General features: G+C 44.9%; 1 protein-coding gene across 2 annotated transcripts in view; it reads left to right on the top strand.

The window, feature by feature from the left end:
• Positions 1-10,440: 10,440 nt before the first annotated feature.
• Positions 10,441-22,046, top strand: part of LOC137532557 (SLAM family member 8-like) — a 164,574-nt gene continuing 152,968 nt past the window's right edge. For both annotated transcript variants that reach the window (XM_068253185.1, XM_068253186.1), the window contains exon 1: positions 10,441-10,537. In XM_068253185.1, the coding sequence (XP_068109286.1) occupies positions 10,450-10,537 (88 nt within the window). In that variant the 5' untranslated portion in view covers positions 10,441-10,449. The remainder of the gene's footprint in view (positions 10,538-22,046) is intronic.

Raw genomic sequence — 22,046 nt, 5'->3', positions numbered from 1 at the left:
TTTTTACCAGAAAATTAACGCTATGCGGGCAAACATTTCACCAGAAAATAACTGCAATGCGGGCAAACATTTCACCAGAAAATAAATGCAATGCGGGCAAACATTTCACCAGAAAATAAACGCAATGCGGGCAAACATTTCACCAGAAAATAAATGCAATGCGGGCAAACATTTCACCAGAAAATAAACGCAATGCGGGCAAACATTTCACCAGAAAATAAACGCAATGCGGGCAAACATTTCACCAGAAAATAAACGCAAAAAATAAACGCAATGCGGGCAAACATGTCAGTACAAAATAAACGCAATGCGGGCAAACATGTCAGTACAAAATAAACGCAATGCGGGCAACATGTCAGTACAAAATAAATGCAATGCGGGCAAACATTTCACCAGAAAATTAACGCAATGCGGGCAAACATTTTACCAGAAAATTAACGCTATGCGGGCAAACATTTCACAAGAAAATAAACGCAATGCGGGCAAACATTTCACCAGAAAATAAATGCAATGCGGGCAAACATTTCACCAGAAAATAAACGCAATGCGGGCAAACATTTCACCAGAAAATAAACGCAATGCGGGCAAACATTTCACCAGAAAATAAACGCAAAAAATAAACGCAATGCGGGCAAACATTTCACCAGAAAATAAACGCAATGCGGGCAAACATTTCACCAGAAAATAAACGCAATGCGGGCAAACATTTCACCAGAAAATAAACGCAATGCGGGCAAACATTTCACCAGAAAATAAACGCAATGGGAGCACATTTCACCTGGAAAAGAAAGCATTTACTCACCTGGCAGAAGTCTCCGGCCTCTGGCGCGCTGCTCCCGGGACCACATTCCTCCTGCTCTTGTCTCCCGCGCTGACAGTTACAGTGGCCAGAGTCCCGAGGCCGGGACGTCCCGGTGCTGAAAGCGGGACGTTTCCCGGGACCTCATGCAGCCTGGGACAACGGACCCCGAATCCGGGACGCGTCCCGGGCAATCCGGGACGTCTGGTCACTCTACTTTAAACACTCCTAGGAGTTTTGGTTTACCATGAGCTTCTTATTACTGCTAACCCTGTAAATAGTACTGAGATTATCACATCTCTCTCTATCCTCCTTCATTTGCCCCCCTAAACTGATCACTATGCTAGAAGGAGATGTGAAATACTTGGGCATTGCTGCATGTCTGAAGGACTGAAACTGAACATGTCCTGATATACCGGTAGCACTTTTTTGAGCTAATTAAGCAATTATTTTTACATGAAAAAAACCTGGATATTATAATGCAGCCTTTTTCGCAACGCTTGCGTTTCTGCTAAGTGTTCACCTAGCATTAGGAATTTGGTCAGTGAATGATTGATTGTACTAGTAGTAGTGTTGTATCTCACTGATGTAGTTATATAGTTTGACCACAAGATGGGAGCAAATTCTTTGAAATAATGTAAATGGAACTGCTGCATTGAAAGTAATGTGATACTGATTTATTAGATGTTATGCAATTTTCACAATGTCATGCCTAGAGGTCGTTTTTACTAGGAATGAACATTGAACAATGAGATGCAAATAATTTCTAATTCATGAAGGATTATGTAAATTCTGGATGCAAATACATTCGGCTTAAAAATGGACCAATCAGTTTAAACCTTGGTGGGACTTGACTGGTCCATTTCAAGCTGCATCAATTTGCATACAAAATCCTGCATGAACTCGGAATTATTTGCATCTCATATCCCTAGTTTTCACCTTATGAACCACAGACGTTTTGATGTTCTAGCTATTACCTTATTGACTCACCAATAGCTTTATCGCTACTTATGGGGACAATCTAGGACCCTTTCCCACTAGCTGTGCTGTGTTGCGTTTCCACAGTGTTTCTTTCCTGAAATATATTCCCATTCACTTGACTGAGAATCGCAGCAAAATTGCATAAAAATCGCTGCGCTCTATTTTACAGCAATTTTTCGGAACCACGGCAATTCTGCCACGATTCTCATTCAAATGAATGGAAATGGGTTTTTCAAAATTTAAACGCTGCGGAAAGACAACTAGTGGGAAAAGAGCCCATTGACTTTCTTTGGGGTAAATTTTTCTAATAATTATATTTTATATGCATTTTAAACAGAAATAAAGGGACATGGGTGGAAAATAGTCTGTTTCTCAGTTTAACCCTTAATAGTTTTAAATAAAAAAGTTCTGCTGCCAATAAAAAATGCACAAATTGTATTCACCTATTTATCCTGTTGATCCCAAAACTTAAATGTGCACCTTGTAACTATATGAATGATGCATGTTCACTGCCCAGCCAGTTTTGTTCCCTGATGTCTTTAAAGCGGCAGAGCGCTGCAAACAAATATTTAACCTATTGGTAAGTCCCTCTTCGCAAACACCTCACTGGCTGCCCCATGGCAAACTGACCAACAAATAATACATAATATCACAGCCAGCAAAACGTCATATTATAAAAAAGCTGCATACCGCTCCTAAGTTTTGTGACTTGAGCCCATTCACACATAAATTGCATATGGAATAAAAATTAAATTGACATGTTATATTGACTAATGCAACTGAAAGCAAGAGTCTGGCAAGTGAATCCTCATGCACATTGCTTCTTACAATCCTCATCATAATTCCAACATTGCCCCTAAGGATCCAGAAGATGCTTTAGAAATGTATGTTATGGAGCATAAATGCTTGTGCATGCTTGCCCTAATCTGTCTTCTTGCATGGATGATAGTAATTAGGAATGCTTCTTTGGATTCAACAGAATTTAAATTTCCGCATTTCCAATCGGAAATGGACTTACGCAGCAAAAAATGGAAATCGATCTCGAAAATTGGATTTCTGTGAAAATGCCGCATTACTGCAACTCACAGAACTTGGAAGCGTTTGAACCAATCAGAGAATACAACATTTTAGACCAATCACAAGCCAGTATTTCTGAGTCTTGTGATTGGCCTGAAATTTCAGTGGTATTCTGAATACCACAGTAAAATTCTCCATTCTCTAAAATACAGTATTATAATGAACTAACCTTATTAACAAAATTACAAAAAAGACTTTCCTCAGAAATCAAATTTTGGAAATCCACAAAATCGGTAATCAGCATTTTCGGTAATTGGAATGTCTTTGGAACTGGAAATCAGCATTCTGACCATCTTGTGAGGATAAGTTGTGCAAAGGGATAAATCTACACCACCATATAATTGTAAAATGCATTGCAAACTCATGGCAAAAGCATTTCAGGTTGCAAGGAGAGTGTCAGAAGAATGTTAAAGAGGACCTCCAGGCCGATGTACAAATATAAAGTTATATTTATCTGCGGTGTGATATCCCGCGAAGCCGTCCAGAAAACCCAGCATCACTCCACTTCCAGGCCCTGGCCTTGCCTCCCCTCTCTCCTCGGAGAAAACAGGCCCTGCTATTTACTGCAGTATATAGCCGGGCATTTTTCTCTGAGGAGAGAGGGGAGACAGGGCTAGCATCGGAAGTGGACTGAAGCAGAGTCTTCTGGATGGCTTTGCGGGACATCACACACCGCAGATAAATATAACTTTTTCTTACAGCAAGGCTACAGGTTTTTGTACTTTGGCCTGGAGGTCCTCTTTAAGGAACATACCACATAGCATCATCCCTGCAATCAAAAGACAGCTGCGTATGTAGATATGACATTGTGATCTGAGTTATGTGCAGCTGTTGCCTTCCAGCCATTTTTATTTATTTATTTATTTATTGTATTTATAAAGCACCAACATATTACGCAGCGCTGGACATTAATTTAGGTTACAGACAATATTTAGGGGTGACATACAGCAATATGACAATACAGGAATACAAGAAAACCAGATCACACAGCACAGTATGAGTACAAGGTAATGCTTAGTCAGTCACTGGATGGGAGCATGGAGATTAGGCAAGTTAGGTTCACTCAAATGCACAGCATGGGTTTACAGTAATGGAGGTGCATGATCAGGTAGGACACAAAAGGAGGAGGACCCTGCCCAAAGGCTTACAATCTAGAGGGAGATGTAGGGACACGAAAGGTAGGGGACCAGAGTTCAGCTGTGGATTTAGAGCAATTGTGAGGGGTGGAAGGCCAGAGTGAAAAGGTGAGTTTTGAGGGCCTTCTTGAAGTTGTTAAAGGAGTGGACTGCCCTAATGGGTGGAGGTAGGGAGTTGCATAGTGTTGGACTTGAGAAGTCCTGGAGGCGTGCATGGGACTGGGTGATGCGGGGGACGGTCAGGCGAAGTTCATTGGAGTAGCGGAGTGAGCGGCTAGGTGTGTATCTCTGAGTAAGATCAGAAATGTAGGTTGGACAGGTTTTGTGGACAGATTTGTAGGTCAGACACAACATCTTGAATCTGATTCTGGACTGGATAGGAAGCCAGTGGAGGGATTCACGGAGGGGAGCCGCCGTGGTGGAGCGATGGGAGGAGTGGATAATTCTGGCTGCCGCATTCATGATGGACTGCAGTGGGGCTATTCGGGTCATAGGGAGACCAGACAGAAGGGCATTGCAGTAGTCGAAGCAGGAAATTATGAGGGCATGGATGAGGAGGTCAGGAAAGGGCGAATCTTACAGATGTTACGAAGGTGGAAGTTGCAGGACTTGGTGAGGTTTTGGATGTGGGGAGTGAAGGAGAGTGCGGAGTCCAGGGTGACACCCAGACAGTGGGCTTGAGAGGTAGGGCGAATGGTAGTGTGGTTAACAGTGACCTGCACATCTGGGAGGTTCAGGGATGACCGGGGTGGGAAGATCATAAATTCCGTTTTGTCTAGTTTTAGTTTCAGTGTTTTAGTGTTTACCCTGCTGTTTCCATTTAGTTTTAGCTGAGGAGTTAAAAAGAAGCAGTCATGGAGAGCCATGCCATCCCTCAGCTCTGTAGGTAGTAATGGATCCTACCATAAAAGGGTACAAAACATCAGCCAGTCTTATAGAGTTAAATTTGTTTAAAAAAAAAAACACAAGCAAACAAACAAAAAGCTCACTCACAAAAGAAATCCCTCATGCTGTTTGAGGAGAACTGCATGGAGGAGCTCTTGAGGGAGGCTTGGACTGTCAGGGTTGTAACTGGGACTATCTTCCATGAACTGGTACACACATTCGCTTTTCTCTGTTCATTACCTTTTTTTCATTAACCCTACATTTCCATTTACAATATACCTTTGATATTAACATAAATACATGCACATTTTTTTTCTAATTCTTTTTACTAACTATACACATGCTTATCTATACATGATGTCTTCGTCTGTCCAAAATTATTATTAATATTTTTTGCTGATATAAATATTGTATTCATTGTGTTGTTATGAAAAGGCCTAATACCCATTCTTTACAATTCCTAGAAATATACCTTCAATGGCTATATACATAGAACCTATGATTATGGTAGGGAATAGATTGTGAGCTCCTCTGAGGGACAGTTAGTGACAAGACTCTGTACAGCGGTGCGAAAGATGTCGGCACTATATGAATACTAAACAATAATAATAATATACAATAATAATAATAATAATAATAATATGCAGTGCATGCTGCAATAGGCTGCACTTAAATTTGCGGCTATGATAGTGCTGAAGGTGTAATTTGTGATATAGGTGAGCTCAGAGTTTGCCCTGAGCCACATAGCACCTGTTTTGGGCCCTGCCATAGACCGTAATGTTATTACGGCTACAGCACTACAGTGCGGAATCTCCAAATTAAGTCCATAGAGTTACAGGCTAAGTAATCAGTAGGGGAATACATTTATTATATTTCCCTGCTTTATTATTACTCTACTTTTCCTAGAGCGGGGAAAACCGTCTCTCGGCTTCTCCCCGCGCTCAGCTAAATGCTGCCAGATCAATACGTACATGTAATTTGGGCGTTGGAGACACCAGAGTTCAGCTATTATATTTCCAAACCCCAGTTAGCGGAGGTTAGCTATTGTATAGCCGAAAAGGATAGCATCTGTCAGCGGCGGTTCAGCAATAGTATAGCTAAGCGCCATTTGTCTCATGCTAGGTACACACTATGAGGTTTTCTGGCAGATTTACTGTCAGAGTGATTATTTCCAACATGTCCGGTCTGATTTCGATTCAATTTCCAATAGAAGTGAATGGAAAACAGTCGGAAATCGATCAGAAATCAGATCAGACATGTTAGAAATAATTGATCTGACTGTAAATCTGCCAGAAAATCTCATTGTGTGTACCTAGCATTATAGGTCATAGCTGAGCAGTGATGGGTACATTTTGGTGCTGGGGGTTCAGATGTGGGAGGGGTTAATTTTGGCGCTGGGGTTTCGACTACAAAGGGAACCAGGAACTTGGCTACAGTATAGAAGGTAGGTAAGTATTTGGTGTACAGTAGGTATGGGGCGTTGGCGTAACTAGAAATCACTGGGCCCCCCTGCAATACTTTGGATGGGGCTCCTCCCCCTCGCTTTCTGCAAAGGTAAACTGAGAACCAATGTTATTCAATTGCCTAGTGCACACTTGAATGTGTTTTCCCCATGCAGATGAAAACAGACAGCAGTGAAGCACTGCATGCATTTTCTCTGTCAATTTCATTAGCTTCTGTGACAAAAGGTGCATGTTTTCACACATACAGATGCACGTGGTGTGCAGAAAACGCATACAGAAAACCAACAAACGAGTGTGCTCCCTGCCTCAGCTTATTACACTCACTCTGCCCATCTCTGCTGGAGCAGAACTGGCTCTGCAGACTTCTCCAGAATCAGTACAGTACACAGCACTTGGGAAGGGGTAGAGAGGTTGGAGGCTGGGTGTTGTACACAAGACCCTGCTGAACACTGAATAGGGACTCTCTACAAATCTTTGTCTACAAAACTTTATATGATTCCTTATCAGTGGCTGAGCAGACCCAGTCATTAGAACAATTGTGCAGAGAGCTTTTTAACTCTGTGCCCTTAGTTGTCAGCCTCTCAAGACAGGGAAAAGGAAATTCTCCCCCCATGGGGGCCCATGCGGCTTCTGGGCCCCCCTGCGGCTGCATCCCTTGCAGGGGCTATTGTTACTCCCTGGTATGGGGGATTAGTGTTAGTTCATAGATAGGGGAGGAGTAGCGTGAGTGTTAGGTTAGTAAAGGGGATGTTAGAAGATATTCTACTTTAGGCTCTATCTAAAGCCCAAATTCACTGAAGCCTTTTTTCCAGTTACACACACACACAAAAATGCTGAAAAGTAACAACCTGTTCCCAGACACAAGTTCTTATTTTTTTATTCTTATCAATTTAGAAAATGCAAAGTGAGCCAACAGAAGAAACATATAAATCAAATCAGTATTTGGTGTAACTACCCTATGTTTTCAAAACATCACCAATAGTTACAGGTGCACTTGCACGCAGTAAGGCTCCCTGCACACTGCAAATCCGTTTTGCGATTCTGATTCCATTTCCGATTTGTTATTCCGATTTTCCCTGAATGCAATCAACAGGAAGGAAAAATGTAAAAACCGATTAAAAATTGGAATCGTGTGCAGGGAGCCTAAGAGATTTTGTAAGATCATGAGGGTGTGCTTAAAATTTTGTAAGCAAAGGAGGAGGAAAGGGAAAGCCGGCACTGCTGACGAGTAACTTTATTGTGCAATCTTCGTTAAAACATGGTCAACATGAACAAATGCAAAGAGAGGCACATACTGTTATAGGTAGAAAGAACCAGGTGGGGGGTGCAGGGGGTCGAAAGCCTGACAGCCGTTTCACGCCATGCGCTTCTATGGGGCCAATTACCGGAGAACGGCAGGTGACACTAGGGCACAGAAGGTGCGGTAAGCATCTGCATAACTCCCCACACACACAGTAGGCATCCTTTTTTTTAAATATATTTAAAGGTATCCTTTAAAACACTTCACATAAGTAAGCAGAAAATTTGGGCACCAGGAAACTTCAGCGCCAGCAGTGTCCAATAAAAATAGCAGATGCTGGAGCTGCCTGTTGTACAAACTGCCACTAGTTGTACTGCAGTTTGTATAGTGAGCAGCCACACTGTACACTATTTTTATTGGGCACAGCAGGCCATAGCCTATAGCTGGCTACCTATACTGAGGGCACCCACACCTGATTTTCTATACTGGGGGCACCTATAGCTGGCTACCTTTACTGATGGCACCAACACTTGCCTACCTATACTGGAGGCACCTACGCCTGGCTACCTATGGGGTGATGAAGACCTTCATCTGACTTCCTATACTGGGGGCACCTGTGCTTGGCAACCTATATTGAGGGTACTAACACATGTGATCCTATACTGGGGGCACCTATACCTGGCTACCTACCTATACGGAGTCTGAGGGCATTTTTTTTGTGTGGGCGCACTGCGGCTATAATGCATGGTGCAAATTGTCGGTGCTGTGTTATTATTCTAAATGGGGGGGGGGGGGGGGGCTAACTATCCCACTGTTTTTATTAATATTTCTGAAAGGTTCTAGCCTTCATTTTTAAGTATATTCAGGATAATGCACTCTTTCCATCCATTCATGGTTATTAATAGTATTTTTTCAATTATACATATATGATGTATCATGGAGATCTAAGCATTTTGGTGTGATGTGTCACGACGTCAAAAAGGTTGGGAACCACTGTACTAGGTGATATCTCTTGAGAAAAGGTGAATTGCATATAGGCGTGTGTGTGTGTGTGTGTGTGTGTGTGTGTGTGTGTGTGTGTGTGTGTGTGTGTGTGTGTGTGTGTGTGTGTGTGTGTGTGTGTGTGTGTGTGTGTGTGTGTGCGTGTGTGTGCGCGCGCATGCGCGAAGAGGATGAAGGGGGGGGGGGGGGGCACAAAAATCTGGTTTCGCTCAGGGCGCTGTGAAACCTAAGGCCGGCCCTGCAGCAGGCGCCCAAGTTTCCGGTTATACCCACCATTCATGGCTATCATGCGGATTTTCGGACTTGTTCCTTTGCCTTGACGGTGTTGTTTGACGTTGTCAAACTCTAGGTTAGTCTAACCACTTCACCCCCTAGTGGTCTTTACCCTAACAGAGCAATTTTCCCCTCTTAGTGCGCCTCCCTTTTATTCGCTAATAATTTTATTACTACTTATCGCAACAAAATGATCTATACCTTGTTTTATTTTGCCACCAATTAGGCTCTCTGTGGGTAGTACATTTTGCAAAAAAGTTTTTTATTCCAAATGCATTTTAACGGGAAATATAGGTGTAATTTTTCTGCCTTTTTTTTTTTTGTCCGGACCATAATTACAAGCCCCTATGTAGTAAAGTAATAGTAATATACCCTCATAAAATATAAATTAAAAATCTAAGTCCCTAAGGCAGCTATATATGTTTTTTTTTTAAAACTTTTACTTACAAGTGTTTTTTTTTTGGGGGGGGGGGGGGAGGGCTTTGAAAGTGGAAGGCATTAACTTAATTAATATTTAACTGTAAGTGTATGTATTTGTGTGTGTATGTGTAATATTACTTTTTGGCCACTAGATGGCGCTGCGACCACTCTCCTGTTTTACAGAAAGTGTTCACTTTTTTTTGTTTTTTTTACATTTTACTAGCCTCTGACCGCTTCCTGTTTTATGAATGGACATGGCCCCTGATCGGGGTCATGCCTATTCAATCCAGGCATTGCGATTGGGCGGTCCTCTTTCTCAATCACGGATCGCGGTGTCCCGATGGTTAACGGGGGCGTGCACAAATGCACAGCGGCAGAGTGGGAGCGAGCGACACAAACGTCCTGGAGCCGTTAACAGGCTTGCCGTTAAGTGATTAAATGTGTACACTAACAATATAATTTGCTGCACGATCGTTTACAAACAATTCTTTATATGAACAATTGTAAATGATCACTTGTGACCACTAATGGACAAAAATCTCCTAACCAGTCTGATCAGATTGATGGGGTTGATACAAAAATCGGATCAATCTCATTAATCTGATCATATTGGTTAGGAGATTTTTTTTACATTAGTGGTCACAAACGATCATTTCCTTTCGTTCATACGAAGAATTGTTCATTCATTGTGCACCTTTAAAGTGGCCGTTAGCGATCCAATTCTCTGAATGATTGTTCATTTGCGATCATTCATATGAACCATTGCAAACGATCGCTCAGGACCACAAAGGATGAAAAACTCCTAACCAATCCAATCAGATTAATTAAATTAATCAATCCCGTCAATCTGACCTGATTGGCGAGGGGATTTTTGCTATTTAGTAGTCCTAAAGGATCGTTTGCGATCGTTCATATGAATGATTGCAAAAGAACAATCGCTCAGAGAACAGTATTAGTGGCCACCTTTAGTTGTAGATAGTGGAGAGGGTTCCAGTGAAATAGGTAGGAGGGGCCCAGTAGGTTTGATCAGTATGGGGCTCTGTTATTTCTGATGGTGGCCCTGATTGTACCTGTAGTAGTTCCCAGGTGTGCCCTGTACTTGCTGGGACCCTAGCAATGTCCCTGCTCACAGAAGGAGGAGGAGAGAGAAGAGGGAGGGGTAGCATTCAGCACATGCAAGTGCATTTCTTTGTTAGAATCATAATGCTCGCAGGGAGGAAGGAGCTCTTCTTCTATCTTGCATACTTTGCTTTGGTATTTCGTGAGTACCTTTTCATTACACCAATATAGGAAAGTGCACGTGTAAAACTGTCTCAGTCCTCTTGGCTGCTTCTGTAGAGTTTCAGTGCCTGTGTGTTGCTTCGATAGAAAGATTTTATGTGCTGCTTGACTGCTTCGTTATGCTTGCTGAGGGACTTGTACTGATGATTGATTATAGCACGCTGTACAAGGGGGAAAAAAGAGAAGTTCCACAAGCTTTAATTTCATGACTTACACTTATGTGCACAGCAGTATGCATTTTTCAGTGAAGTATACATTATTGCTATTATTTACTTATAGAGCATTGACATATTCTGCAGTGCTTAAATAGTGTATATAGTGTACAGTTTAAAAAAAATAATAAAAAAAAATATATATATATTGTGTGTGTAGTATATAATGTATACAATGGGGCTTATGCACAAAGGCACAGTGATATTGCCAACTGTGCACAAAATTTGCACTGCAAATTGTGTGTATGCTATTGTGTGTATGCTATTTACGCTATTAGCACAGCACGTAAGTAGCGCACATTATCTTAGCAACAGTCACGTTAATTGAGTACCGCGGATCACACTAGTAATGTAACTTGCGGTACACTGTGCCGTAGTAAGGAAATATTCCTGTGCGTCTGTGTACAGCAATATTACCGCGCTTTCGTGCATCAGGTCCATAGTCATGTCACTAACAGAGGAGAGGTCCAACAGAGGAGCTCACAATCTAAACCCTACCATAGCCAGTCATTGGGTTATACTCCTTTTCCTAACCACTTAAGCATTTTGGATGTAGCTGCTAAGTCCAAAATGCTTTCCCTGCTGCTGCTCGTCTCCACGCGATCGGGTGCAATGCTGCGCGCGCTACCGCCGCCACCCGTTAGCCAGGAGATCAATGAATGGGAACACAGTTCCCTTTCACCAACGCCATCTACAAGATGGCTCCGTGTTTCACAAAGCCCATGCTCTCACGTCCACACATTACTTCCGTATTGCGTACAATACTATGCATACAGAAGTGAGCTACAAGGACATCTTGTGGCCTAAATAGTAAAATTACATCTGGAAATAAAAATTTCCAGTAAATGACTTTTTTTACTTTTAAAATTGACCACTTACCTCCCACACTCCCAAATAGCTACACAATTATTTTTTTTTGTAAAAAATAAATAAACGAAAAAACCCATAAATGGTTACCTTGGAGACTAAACTTTTTTAATATGTATGTGGTAAGGTATATTGCTGTTATTTTTCTAAATTATGGACTTGTAATAAGCGATGGACGCAAAACTGAAAAATGCACCTTTATTTCCAAATAAAATATCGGCACCATACATTGTGATAGGGACCTAATTTTAACGGTGTAATAACCGGGACAAATGGGCAAATAAAATATGTGGGTTTTAATTATGGTAGCATGTATTATTTTAAAACTATAATGGCTGAAAACTGAGAAATAATGAATTTTTTCCATTTTTTCTTAATATTACTGTTACAATCGATTTATAATAAAATAATTCTTAGCAAAATGTACCACCCAAAGAAAGCCTAAATGTTGGCAGAAAAAACAAGATATAGATCATTTCATTGTGATAAGTAGTGATAAAGTTATTGGCCAATGAATGGGAGGTGAAAGTTGCTCGGATGCATAAGGAGAAACAACACTGAAGGCTGAAGTCTAATGCAGTCTTCGGCTGACGTCACACTGCAGATTGACGGCAGCGGTGGGCCGCACCGCACCGCCAATATCATGCCTTTCGGGATTACCACATCACTACACAGCAATTCCCGTCTGGCAGCCAGCCAAGCAGGAAGTGACAATCACTTCCTGTAGCCGATGCGCTCACGTGCGCAGACGTGTATTGCAAAAAATACACTTCCATGCATACGAGTAAAACCTGCGGCGGGCTTCACACTGACACGTGTCGCCATAGACTTACATTACTTCCGGTCTGCTGCACTTCACCACAAGTCGATGCATAACCCCATGGTAAGGTAGGTCTATCTGAGTAACAGGGATGCAACAATAACTTAAAGAGAACCTGTACTGAGTAAAAATATTTAAAATAAACACATGAGGTAACTTCAAATGAACATTACACAGTTCCCTTGCCTTCAGTTCCTCTCAGAAGCTCACCAGTTTCTTCTGACAATAATCCCTTCCAGTTCTGACAATATTTTGTCAGATCTGAAATATATCAGTTTCTGTCAGTTATAGCTGAGAGGAAAACTGATGTAACAGGTAATGCCCATGTTTCCCTATGGCTCAAGTGGGCGATGTTACAGTTTAACTGTGTGCTGACCAGAAAGCTGTTATGGTGTAATGACCATTTTCAAAATGGAGGATGGAAAATTCCCTTGATCACAGTGAACAAACAGGACGCTGGACAGGAGAAAGACACTGAGGAGTAGACTACATGGAAGGTAAGTATGACTTGTGTATGCTTATTTTGACTTTTAATTTTCAGTTCAGGCTTTCTTTAACTTCGATCGCATCGCGCTGTATCACGTAAGTATAAAAGTCTCCATTGACTTTCATTGACTTATGTGGGGGGCAGTAAAGTTACCGCACCCCACCGCCCCAGTGGGAAAGGGCCCTTTGGGCCGTTTTCTACTATAAATCACGACTGCGATCCCAAACTCGCTGCGATGTGATAGTGATTTTATCTATGCCCACTGCATGCGTTGCCAACTCAATTATAGCCCATTCAGAGGGGTTTCACAATGCGATTGTATTTGCACTTTGTGAAGGAGATGGGGGAAAAATGTGCAGTAAAAATGTTTCAATTACAGGATCACAAGAAAATCGCATTGTAGCACAAGGGCCGGGGCTTCCATAAAGGCAAAGGGGGGCAGATGCCCCAGGGTCCCAGAGCCTGGAGGGGCCCCCAAAGGTGTCTCCTCAAACCCATCTTAACTGTGCTCCCCGAAGCCCCTGCACTGTCTCTGGCAGAGTAGTGCTTCACCTGTCCTGATGGGTGTGCTCCTTTGTCAGTCGATGGCTCCATGCACTCCCTTACTTCATCCTTGCAGGGTCGCTTCTCCTTTATGACCTGGCAGCATGGGACAGGTGAGACGCTACTCTGCCAAAGACATAGGGGGTCCCGGGGAGCACAGCTTATCTGGAGGGTGATCTGGGGTGGTGGCAGCCAGGTCAGGGCCTCTCGGAGGAAATTTACAGTAGCTGCAACAAAAGGCCTCTAATGCTACTTTTTGGGTGAGGGGGGGTTTGGGGGGGGGGGGGGGAGTCTGTCGGGGGTTCTGCTTTTAATTTTGCCCAGGGGCCCCATTGTCACTAGAACCGGCCCTGCACAATTGCTATACCATTTTCCTGTGCTCTGTTAAGTGACAAGACAATATACTCTGTACAGCACTGTGGAAGATGTGGTGCTATAACTACCCGTCCTAGTACCAGACTGATCTTCCCAGCCTGGATGCAATACAGATTGGGAGGTGAATACTGTCTGATTAAAAAGACTGTGGAAGTAACAATGAATCACTACTATGAATTGATAAATAACTACTGCTGAACTTGTTGAATTTACCAGCAGTGCAGCTGAAGTGTCAGTTCTCAGGAAGCCTCCAATGTAAAAGCATGGTGTATGTACGCATTCCAAAGTACAGACTGCCTAGAAAGTCCCATCTACCTGGATGAGGTATTAGCTGCATAAAGCAGGAAACCTTGTTGATTGCATTTGATATCTCAATAAAGATGGAGTAGAAAAGGGTGAAAAAAAACACATCTGGCTGTTGGTGGAAATCTTTTGTGAGGAGTAATAATAGCGAACGAACGTGCTTTATAAATAGCCAGAATGTTTGGATGTGGATATGCTGTATGAAAACTGAGGGTTGAGTTCCGTGTTTCAGTGTTTATCAACTCGCCTGTTTTTATACACCTGGTACTTCTATAGAAAAGCTTACAATAGCAGCAGATGTTATTTGCAGTTAACAAAAGAAGCAGTTGCATTGGTTACACAGCATGCAAACACTAACTGTTTTGTTCTGTAGTAAAGCATGTTATTGTATATACTAGGTCTAAGGCCAGTTTCAAAATGGGCGCTAGGCTCTGGCTGCGACCCCCGCACTGGCTGGCCTCTAAAAAGCGGTGCGCCCGCGCTCGCATCGCACAAACGCCCGCCCCGTCGTCCTCCTCCTCCTTTCCTGCATCATCCTCCCAGCTCTGCGCTGTGCGTCCCTGTTGCCCTAGCAACCACAGGGACAGCGCAGAGCGAGCCGGCTGAACTGTGCGCACATGCGCAGTTCAGTTTTCACACGGACACAGGGACAAATGATGACGCAGGGACAGTTAGGGATTATTATATAGGATACTGTACCTGTATATATCCGGTTACGGTAACTATGTGATGTGTGCATTGTCAGGCATGGGATTATACAGATATTTTGAAATCCAGCATTTCTTCTTTGCTCTAAAAGATTATTTACAGCATATTATATGCTACAAAAAGTACCTATTCATAAAGGTTAGCGCTCCACAACTCAGTTATTGAAAGATAAATGCAGATTTCACCAGTAGATAGGGGATCCGCAGGCTCCGCAAGAACACATATATTCTCCAGTCACAGTCCAGATCAAAATCCTCATATCCTGCTTGCCTCCAAGTAAAGATATAAGATCACCCTGTAAAATAAACGTTATATAGCGTAGTACTGTATATATGGACCACCCAGTGATTCCCTTCAGACAGAAGGGACTGTAGTGAGACCTCCACCATAAACACTGAGCTTGGGGGGGATTTACTTAGTGGGTCACACTCACCGGATCCCTTCTTGTATTACAGAATACCTTCACAATTTATTTCCAATAAATGCATAAAAACATGCGTACCAGATAGAGGATAATCAGCGCTTACCTGTTTGTGCCAGCCACCGCCGCGGACGGATCCCGCTGCACACACACAGTCCCTGTTCTCCTCACTTCCTTGTTGCGTCCCACGCAGGGCCGGGCCGAGGCATAGGCTGGAGAGGCTCCAGCCTCAGGGCGCAGTGTAGGAGGGGGCGCACAATTCATTCAGCTGTCATTCCTAATTGTGTATGATGCAGAAAGAAATAAGAAAAGGGGATACATAGCAGTGACTGCAAGCCATATAACTAGATATTAAGGTGTTGGGGAGGTTGTGGGCCGGGGGCCCTGTGGCACCTCTTAGTCTAATAGCAATCAGTGTGTGACGGCTGGGGTGGGAGGGATGGGGGGCGCACTTTGGTGTCTCAGCCTTGGGTGCTGGAGGACCTTGTCCCTGCTCTGGTCCCACGTAACTCCTATAGAAAATAAGGTAATTACTAAACAAAAATATCACTCACCAAAAGCCTATTTTTTTTCTTGAAAAAAACAATATATAGATCATTTATATGTGATAAGTAGTAATAAAGTTATTGGTGAATGAATAGGAGCAGGGCTGATTTGTGAAAATTGCTCTCGTGCTAAAGTGGTTAATTGCGGTTTTTCATGGTTAGTCCATGACAGTAATAATGGACATGGTCAGTGAGATAATACTTTATCTGGCTTGCATGCAAATGTAATGCTAATTGTATGCAGCCTGGAATGGAGCCAATCAATTCACTTCCTGACTGACCATGTGGCCCAATGCCAGGCTGCTACATGGAAGATGGAAAAATTAGCATCTCCTTGATTGTCTTTAGTGAATATGCCATTACCTACATAATGTCCATACTTGATGATGCAGCCGTTTCAGAGAAATTCCATTTGGGTCCTTTGCATGACCCAGGCATGTATTTGGAACGCAGTCAGCTGTCAGGAGAGTTAATCTAAAGCAAAGGTGTCGAACTCCAGTCCTGGAGGGCCAGATCAATGCCAGTGTTTAGGATGGACTGAGGAGAGGAATGTGTTCTACCTGATAAAACACACCTTTCCTGATTCAGTCCCTTCACTTCATTGAGCTGTGTCAAAAATGTGTGAGTACCTCAGCCCTCGAAGGACCGGTTTGACATCCCTGATCTAAAGTGAATGAGTAACTTCACTCCTGAATAGAAAGCAAATCAACTGACCCCACCCACTCCTCCCTCTGCTGCTGAGAGGTTAACTTTTTCCAGCCTGCACTGCAGTTCAGCAGAGTCTTAACATCTTCCTGCCTAATTCCACTGAGCAGTAACACAGATTGTAAAAAAGTATTTAACCCTATAAAGTTTATTTATAAAATCCATGTGTACCTCTTATACCCCTGTCCTGCAATAAGTACCACATTTTCACTGTTCTTTTACTGAACCTCAGGGTTGCTCGAATGTACCAAAATTCGATTCGAGTACATTCGACTTCGGGTCCGAGGCAAATTCGAATTCGATCGCGATCACCGAATTCGATTCGAATTCGGTTCGTGTTCAGTAACAAAATTCGCATAAAAATTTGTGTTCGCGAATTCGGATTTTTTTTAAGGGAAATCACATTTAAATAGGTGTAATAAAAAAAAAAAAAAAAAATGTGATGGAAAACTTTTTTTCTGCATTTCTTGTTTATTCTTCTTCACCGTCTTCACCTTCTTCTTTTTGTTCTCTCCATCTTTTTCTTCACCGTCTTCTTTTTCTGTTTTACCATCTTCTTTCTCGTCATCAATCATTACTATCATCTTCATCATCTTCTTCTTCACTGGCATCTGGTTCCTCAAGTTCTTCTCCTTCTTCACTGTAATGATCTGCTCTGCTGTCTGCACAGGCAGGCAGCTTTTTGACCATTTTTCAGGTCTGCATGCTGCAGGTCCCTGGAAAGGAGACCTGTTTTCACTCTGCAAGTTTCAGACTTGCTGTTCTGGTGAGGGATTTGTATTCACTCATCTGGTTATTGATAGCTCTGCCTCTTTTGAAGGCTTGCAGTATAAATGCCATTTCCTCCCAGAATTCCCTGCTGGTCATAAAGGTTTGGTTCTGCTGGACTTACCTTGAGTTTCAGCCCCTCTGCTGATTGTTTGCTAATACTGCTTTAGAGTAGTTATCCTTTAGAGTGCACTAGCATTCCTTCCAGTGCAGTCAGGTTGTTATTATCTGTATTGCCTAGTTCTGTCTTATCTGTTGCGATTGCACTTTCTCCAACGGCGGCTGACAGTGAATTGCTCTGTCTGTTTGGATCGCTTTCGCCCTAGCGGTAGAGGCGGTGGATCTCTTGGTACTCTGTCTTGGAGTGTAGCCAGAGCAGCGGTTGCTACTGGTTACTCCTTCTGTCTGTCCTGTCCAGAACGAACGCTTGCTGTTGTCTGGGTGAGGCAACCAATTAGCAAGCGTTTGCGTTTTTTGGTTTTCTTTTTTTGTGTTTCATTTGTTAGTCAGAGTTGGTTCGCTTTGTCGCTGTTGCGCTTAACGTGCGGTGACCGTGCATTGCACGGGCTTTGTCGCTATTGCGCTTAACGTGTGGTGACCGCGTGGAGCTAGTCCTGTCTGTTCTTTCGTGTTGGATTATAGTTTGTAATTGGTTCTGTCTTTATTCTTCCTATGATCTGTCTTTACTCAGTCTTGTGTCTCTATTAGCAATCGCCATTCTTGCGATTGCTTTCTCACTTGGTCTTCGCTGTTGTATGTCAACCCTCGCCGGGTGGCGACTACATTGGTGGACATGCATACATTCTGTCTCTGTGCTCACTCTCTCTCGAGAGAGGTTATCTTGCTCTATATTGCTTCAATTCTTACAATCTACATCTGGCATCTGTGGTTGTACAGAGACCGAGTTCCTCTGTGCTCCGCAGCTCCATCTGCCGGTTGGAATTCCTCTCTACAGGTGCATTGCACCAAAGCTGGGTTCCCTTTTTCAAGCGCTTTTGGGGGGTTTCCGCAGTGTCAGTGCACTTGTTGTGCGCTGACCTCGGAGATAATTCCACAATCGTTACATTCACCTGGTTCTTCTTGTTCTTGTTCTTCTTGTTCTTGTTCTTCTTGTTCTTGTTCTTCTTGTTCTTCTTGTTGTTCTTCTTGTTCTTCTTGTTGTTCTTGTTGTTCTTCTTGTTGTTCTTCTTGTTCTTCTTGTTCTTGTTGTTCTTCTTCTTCTTCTTCTTCACATGGTTATTCTTCCTCACCGTCCCCCACCATCTTTATTTTTTTTTTTTTTTTTTATGTTTTGTGTTCATATTCTTCCTCTTGAACCCAACTTAATGTTTTTTCCCTTACAGAACCCTACTGTTGTAAAATGTTATCTTCAACACCAGCATAGCTAAATTTGTGGAGTAATAGCTAGTGGTGCATGCCAGCAGCGCATAATTCTGTGGACCCTGGCGGTGGGAACACAGACAGCAGGAGGATAAATACAGCAGCAACAGCAGGAGGAGGAGTGACATGTGGCAGCAGGCAATGTAACGGGGCCATGGTACTTAGCGTTGGTACCACGGCTGTAAATAAAGACACCAAGATCAGGAGGTTCCGGACAGCAGTCGTGAAGCCCACATTGTGTCCAATGCACAACTGGGACAGCACAGTTTTCAACCCAGACACCTCAGAATTGTTTTTTTTTTTTTTACAACAGTATATAGCTATTGTAGTGGCGTAATAGCTAGTGGCGCATGGCAGCAGGCAATGTATTCTGTGGACCCTAGCGGTGGGAACACAGACAGAAGGAGGATAAATACAGCAGCAGGAGGAGTGACGTGTGGCAGCAGGCAATGTATTCTGTGGACCCTAGCGGTGGGAACACAGACAGCAGGAGAATGAAAATCAGCACTGCGTAATATGTTGCTTTATAAATACAATAAATACATAAATAAATAAATTAATAAATAAATAAATACAGCAGCAGGAGTAGGAGTGATGTGTGGCAGCAGCAGGCATGTCACAGGCCATGGTACCTAGCATTAGTACCACAGCAACTAAAGAAAAACCAGGCCAAATTATCAGGACCCAGGGACTGAAGGTTGATGTCAAACAATAATTCCCAGGCACCTCATGTCCTCTCGCTGACAACAGGTGCCAGGAACGTGCCTTCAATCCAGGGATGTTTATCTTCAAAAATGTGAGTCTGTCCACGCCCTCTGGGGACAGACGAGAGCGCTTCTCGGTGACCACACCACCGGCCGCACTGAAGCACCTCTCGGACAGCACGCTGGAAGGGGGCAAGACAGAACGTCCAGGGCGTACTGCGCCAGCTCACTCCAGATGTGCAAGCGCTCCACCCAGTACTCCATGGGGTCCACGCTGCCGGTGTCAAGCCCACTGAAGGACCCCGTGTAGTCAGCCACCATCCGGGTGATGAGCTGGCTGTGACTTTGAGAGGAGGTGGCTGCTGCACTCAGCACCTCTCTCGGCTGCTCTACCATCATGTAGAGCGCCTTAGTCAATGACAGCAGGTCTCCTGGCGACTGACGCTGCTGCTGGCCATAAGCACCGGTGGCTGTGCTGGCTGGACAGGGACAGAGGGGGTGGAAGGCTGGGGGAAGGCTTCCTCCAATCGCCGAACAAGGATCTCCTGCAACTCCCTTGTTCGCTGCTCACAGCCTCTAGCAGGTAGAAACTGAGCCCACCTCCCCCTCAGCCATGGGTCCAGGATCATGCTGATGCAGGCGTCCTCCCTCGCTTGCATCTGCTTGACCCTGGGGTCTGTGCGCAGGCAGCGCAGCATGTGTGCTGCCAGGGGGAACAGGGTGGTCCATCCAGGGTCAGCGTCCTTCTCCTCTGACCCCTGAGCCTCTTCCTTCTCTCTCCACCCTCGTACCACTGCTGCTGCGCTCCTCTGTTCTCCCTTAGCAGCAACGCCCAGCACCTCCAACTCCTCCTCCTCATCCTCCTCCAGGGGCTCAAATAGCTGCACAGCAGTGGACTGCGCAGGCGGCTGCTGTTTCAGCTGGTTCAGGGCCTCCTCTCCCAAATCCACCAAATCACCAAGTGCCCTGTCCAGCAGACAAATAAAGGGCACCCACTGGCAGAGGGATGCCCGCTCCTCGCTCACCAGGTTGGTTCCCTGCAGAAAGGGAGCCAACACCAAGCAGACCTGCTGCATCTGCCCCCACTGTGCGTTGGTGAGAAGGTGGAGTTTGGTGGTGCCGGCGAGAGTGCCATGCACGATGTAGCAATTGACAGCCCTCCTCTGCTCAACCAGCCGCTCCAACATTGCCAGGGTGGAGTTCCAGTGAGTTGGCACATCGATGATGAGGCGATGTGGTGGCAGGCCCTCGTGCTGCTGGATGTCTGCCAGTTTTGCTGCGGCAGCAGATGAGTGGCGCAAAGTGCGCACAATTTTCCGCGCCGCTTCTAACAGCTCCTCCATCCTCTGGTAGGTGCGCATGAACTTTTGCACCACCAGGTTCAGGACGTGGGCCAAGCAGGGGACGTGGGCCAAGTCTTCCCTGCTGATGGCAGCTAGCAGGTTGGCGGCATTGTCGGACACCACCAATCCAACTCGGAGCCCTCTGGGGGTCAGCCACATGTTCTCCTGCTCCCTCAGTTTGAGAAGGACGTTGGCTGCCATCAGTTGCGTATTCCCAAGGCTCACCATCTCCAGCAGCACTTGGCAGTGGCGGACCTTCAAGCTGCTGTTCAGACGGGTTCGCTTGACAGCGGGAGCTGCTGCTTCTCCCCTGACCCTGCACGGTGGAGTGGGCGACTGGTGCCGCTGCTGCCACTGCTGTGCCCGAGGATGGACCTGCTGCTTCCTCGCTCGGGCATTCCACCAGGTTGACCCAGTGGGCCGTAAAGGACAGATAGCGGTCTGTCCCAAAACGGCTGCTCCAAGAATCCATGTAGATGTGGATCCACGCACTCACAGCGTGATCGAGCGCACGGCCCACGTTCGCCATGGCAAATCGGTGCAGTGCTGGGATCGCAATGCGGGAGAAATAGTGGCGGCTGGGGACTTGCCACTCCGGGATCCCAAACTGCAGCAGCGCTCTAATGTCACTCCCCTCCTGCACAAATGAATATGGGAGGAGCTAGGAGCACATGGCCCGGGCAAGCAACCCGTTCAGCACCCGGATATGCCTGTTGGTGGGAGGCAGAACCTGGGTCACGCCGGGGAATGACTCGCTGAGCAGGGTCTGGCGGCGTTTGCCTGCACGGGAGGATGAGGAGGCCACTGTGGAGGGAGCTGATGAGGCCACTGCGGAGGGAGCTGATGAGGCCACTGAGGACTGGCTGCCCGGGGGGGGGGGGGGTTGGGGGAACAGTGTGCTGCTCTGCTCCTGCTGCTGGATGGGCAGGAGGGTGGGATGCTGCTGCTGCTGCTGAAGTCTGTGCATTGGCTGTCTGGCTCTGACCACTGCCTGCGCCACTGTCCTTCAGCTTTTCAAACTCAATAAACTCCTCAAAATGTCTGGTCTGTAAGTGAGTCTTCAGGCACGAGGTACCCAACTTGTTGAGATTGCGACCTCTGCTGAGACTGACACCGCAACTGTTGCAAATTACACGGGTCTTGTCCACTCTGCACTTAGTGAAGAACCACCAGACTGGGGACTTCAACTTGCCCTTTCAGCTTGAGGGCTGGGGATTTTTTGGGCTCTTGGAGGGTTGTATTTTTTTGGGTTTGGTTGGAGGTTTGCTGCGGGTGGTGGTAGCGGCTGAAGCAGCAGGCTGTGGCTCC

This window comes from Hyperolius riggenbachi, chromosome 9, assembly GCF_040937935.1.
Source record: "Hyperolius riggenbachi isolate aHypRig1 chromosome 9, aHypRig1.pri, whole genome shotgun sequence".
In the NCBI taxonomy this organism is placed as follows: Eukaryota; Metazoa; Chordata; class Amphibia; order Anura; family Hyperoliidae; genus Hyperolius; species Hyperolius riggenbachi.
Note: the sequence above shows the minus strand (reverse complement) of the source record. Positions and strands in the feature narration are given on the sequence as shown.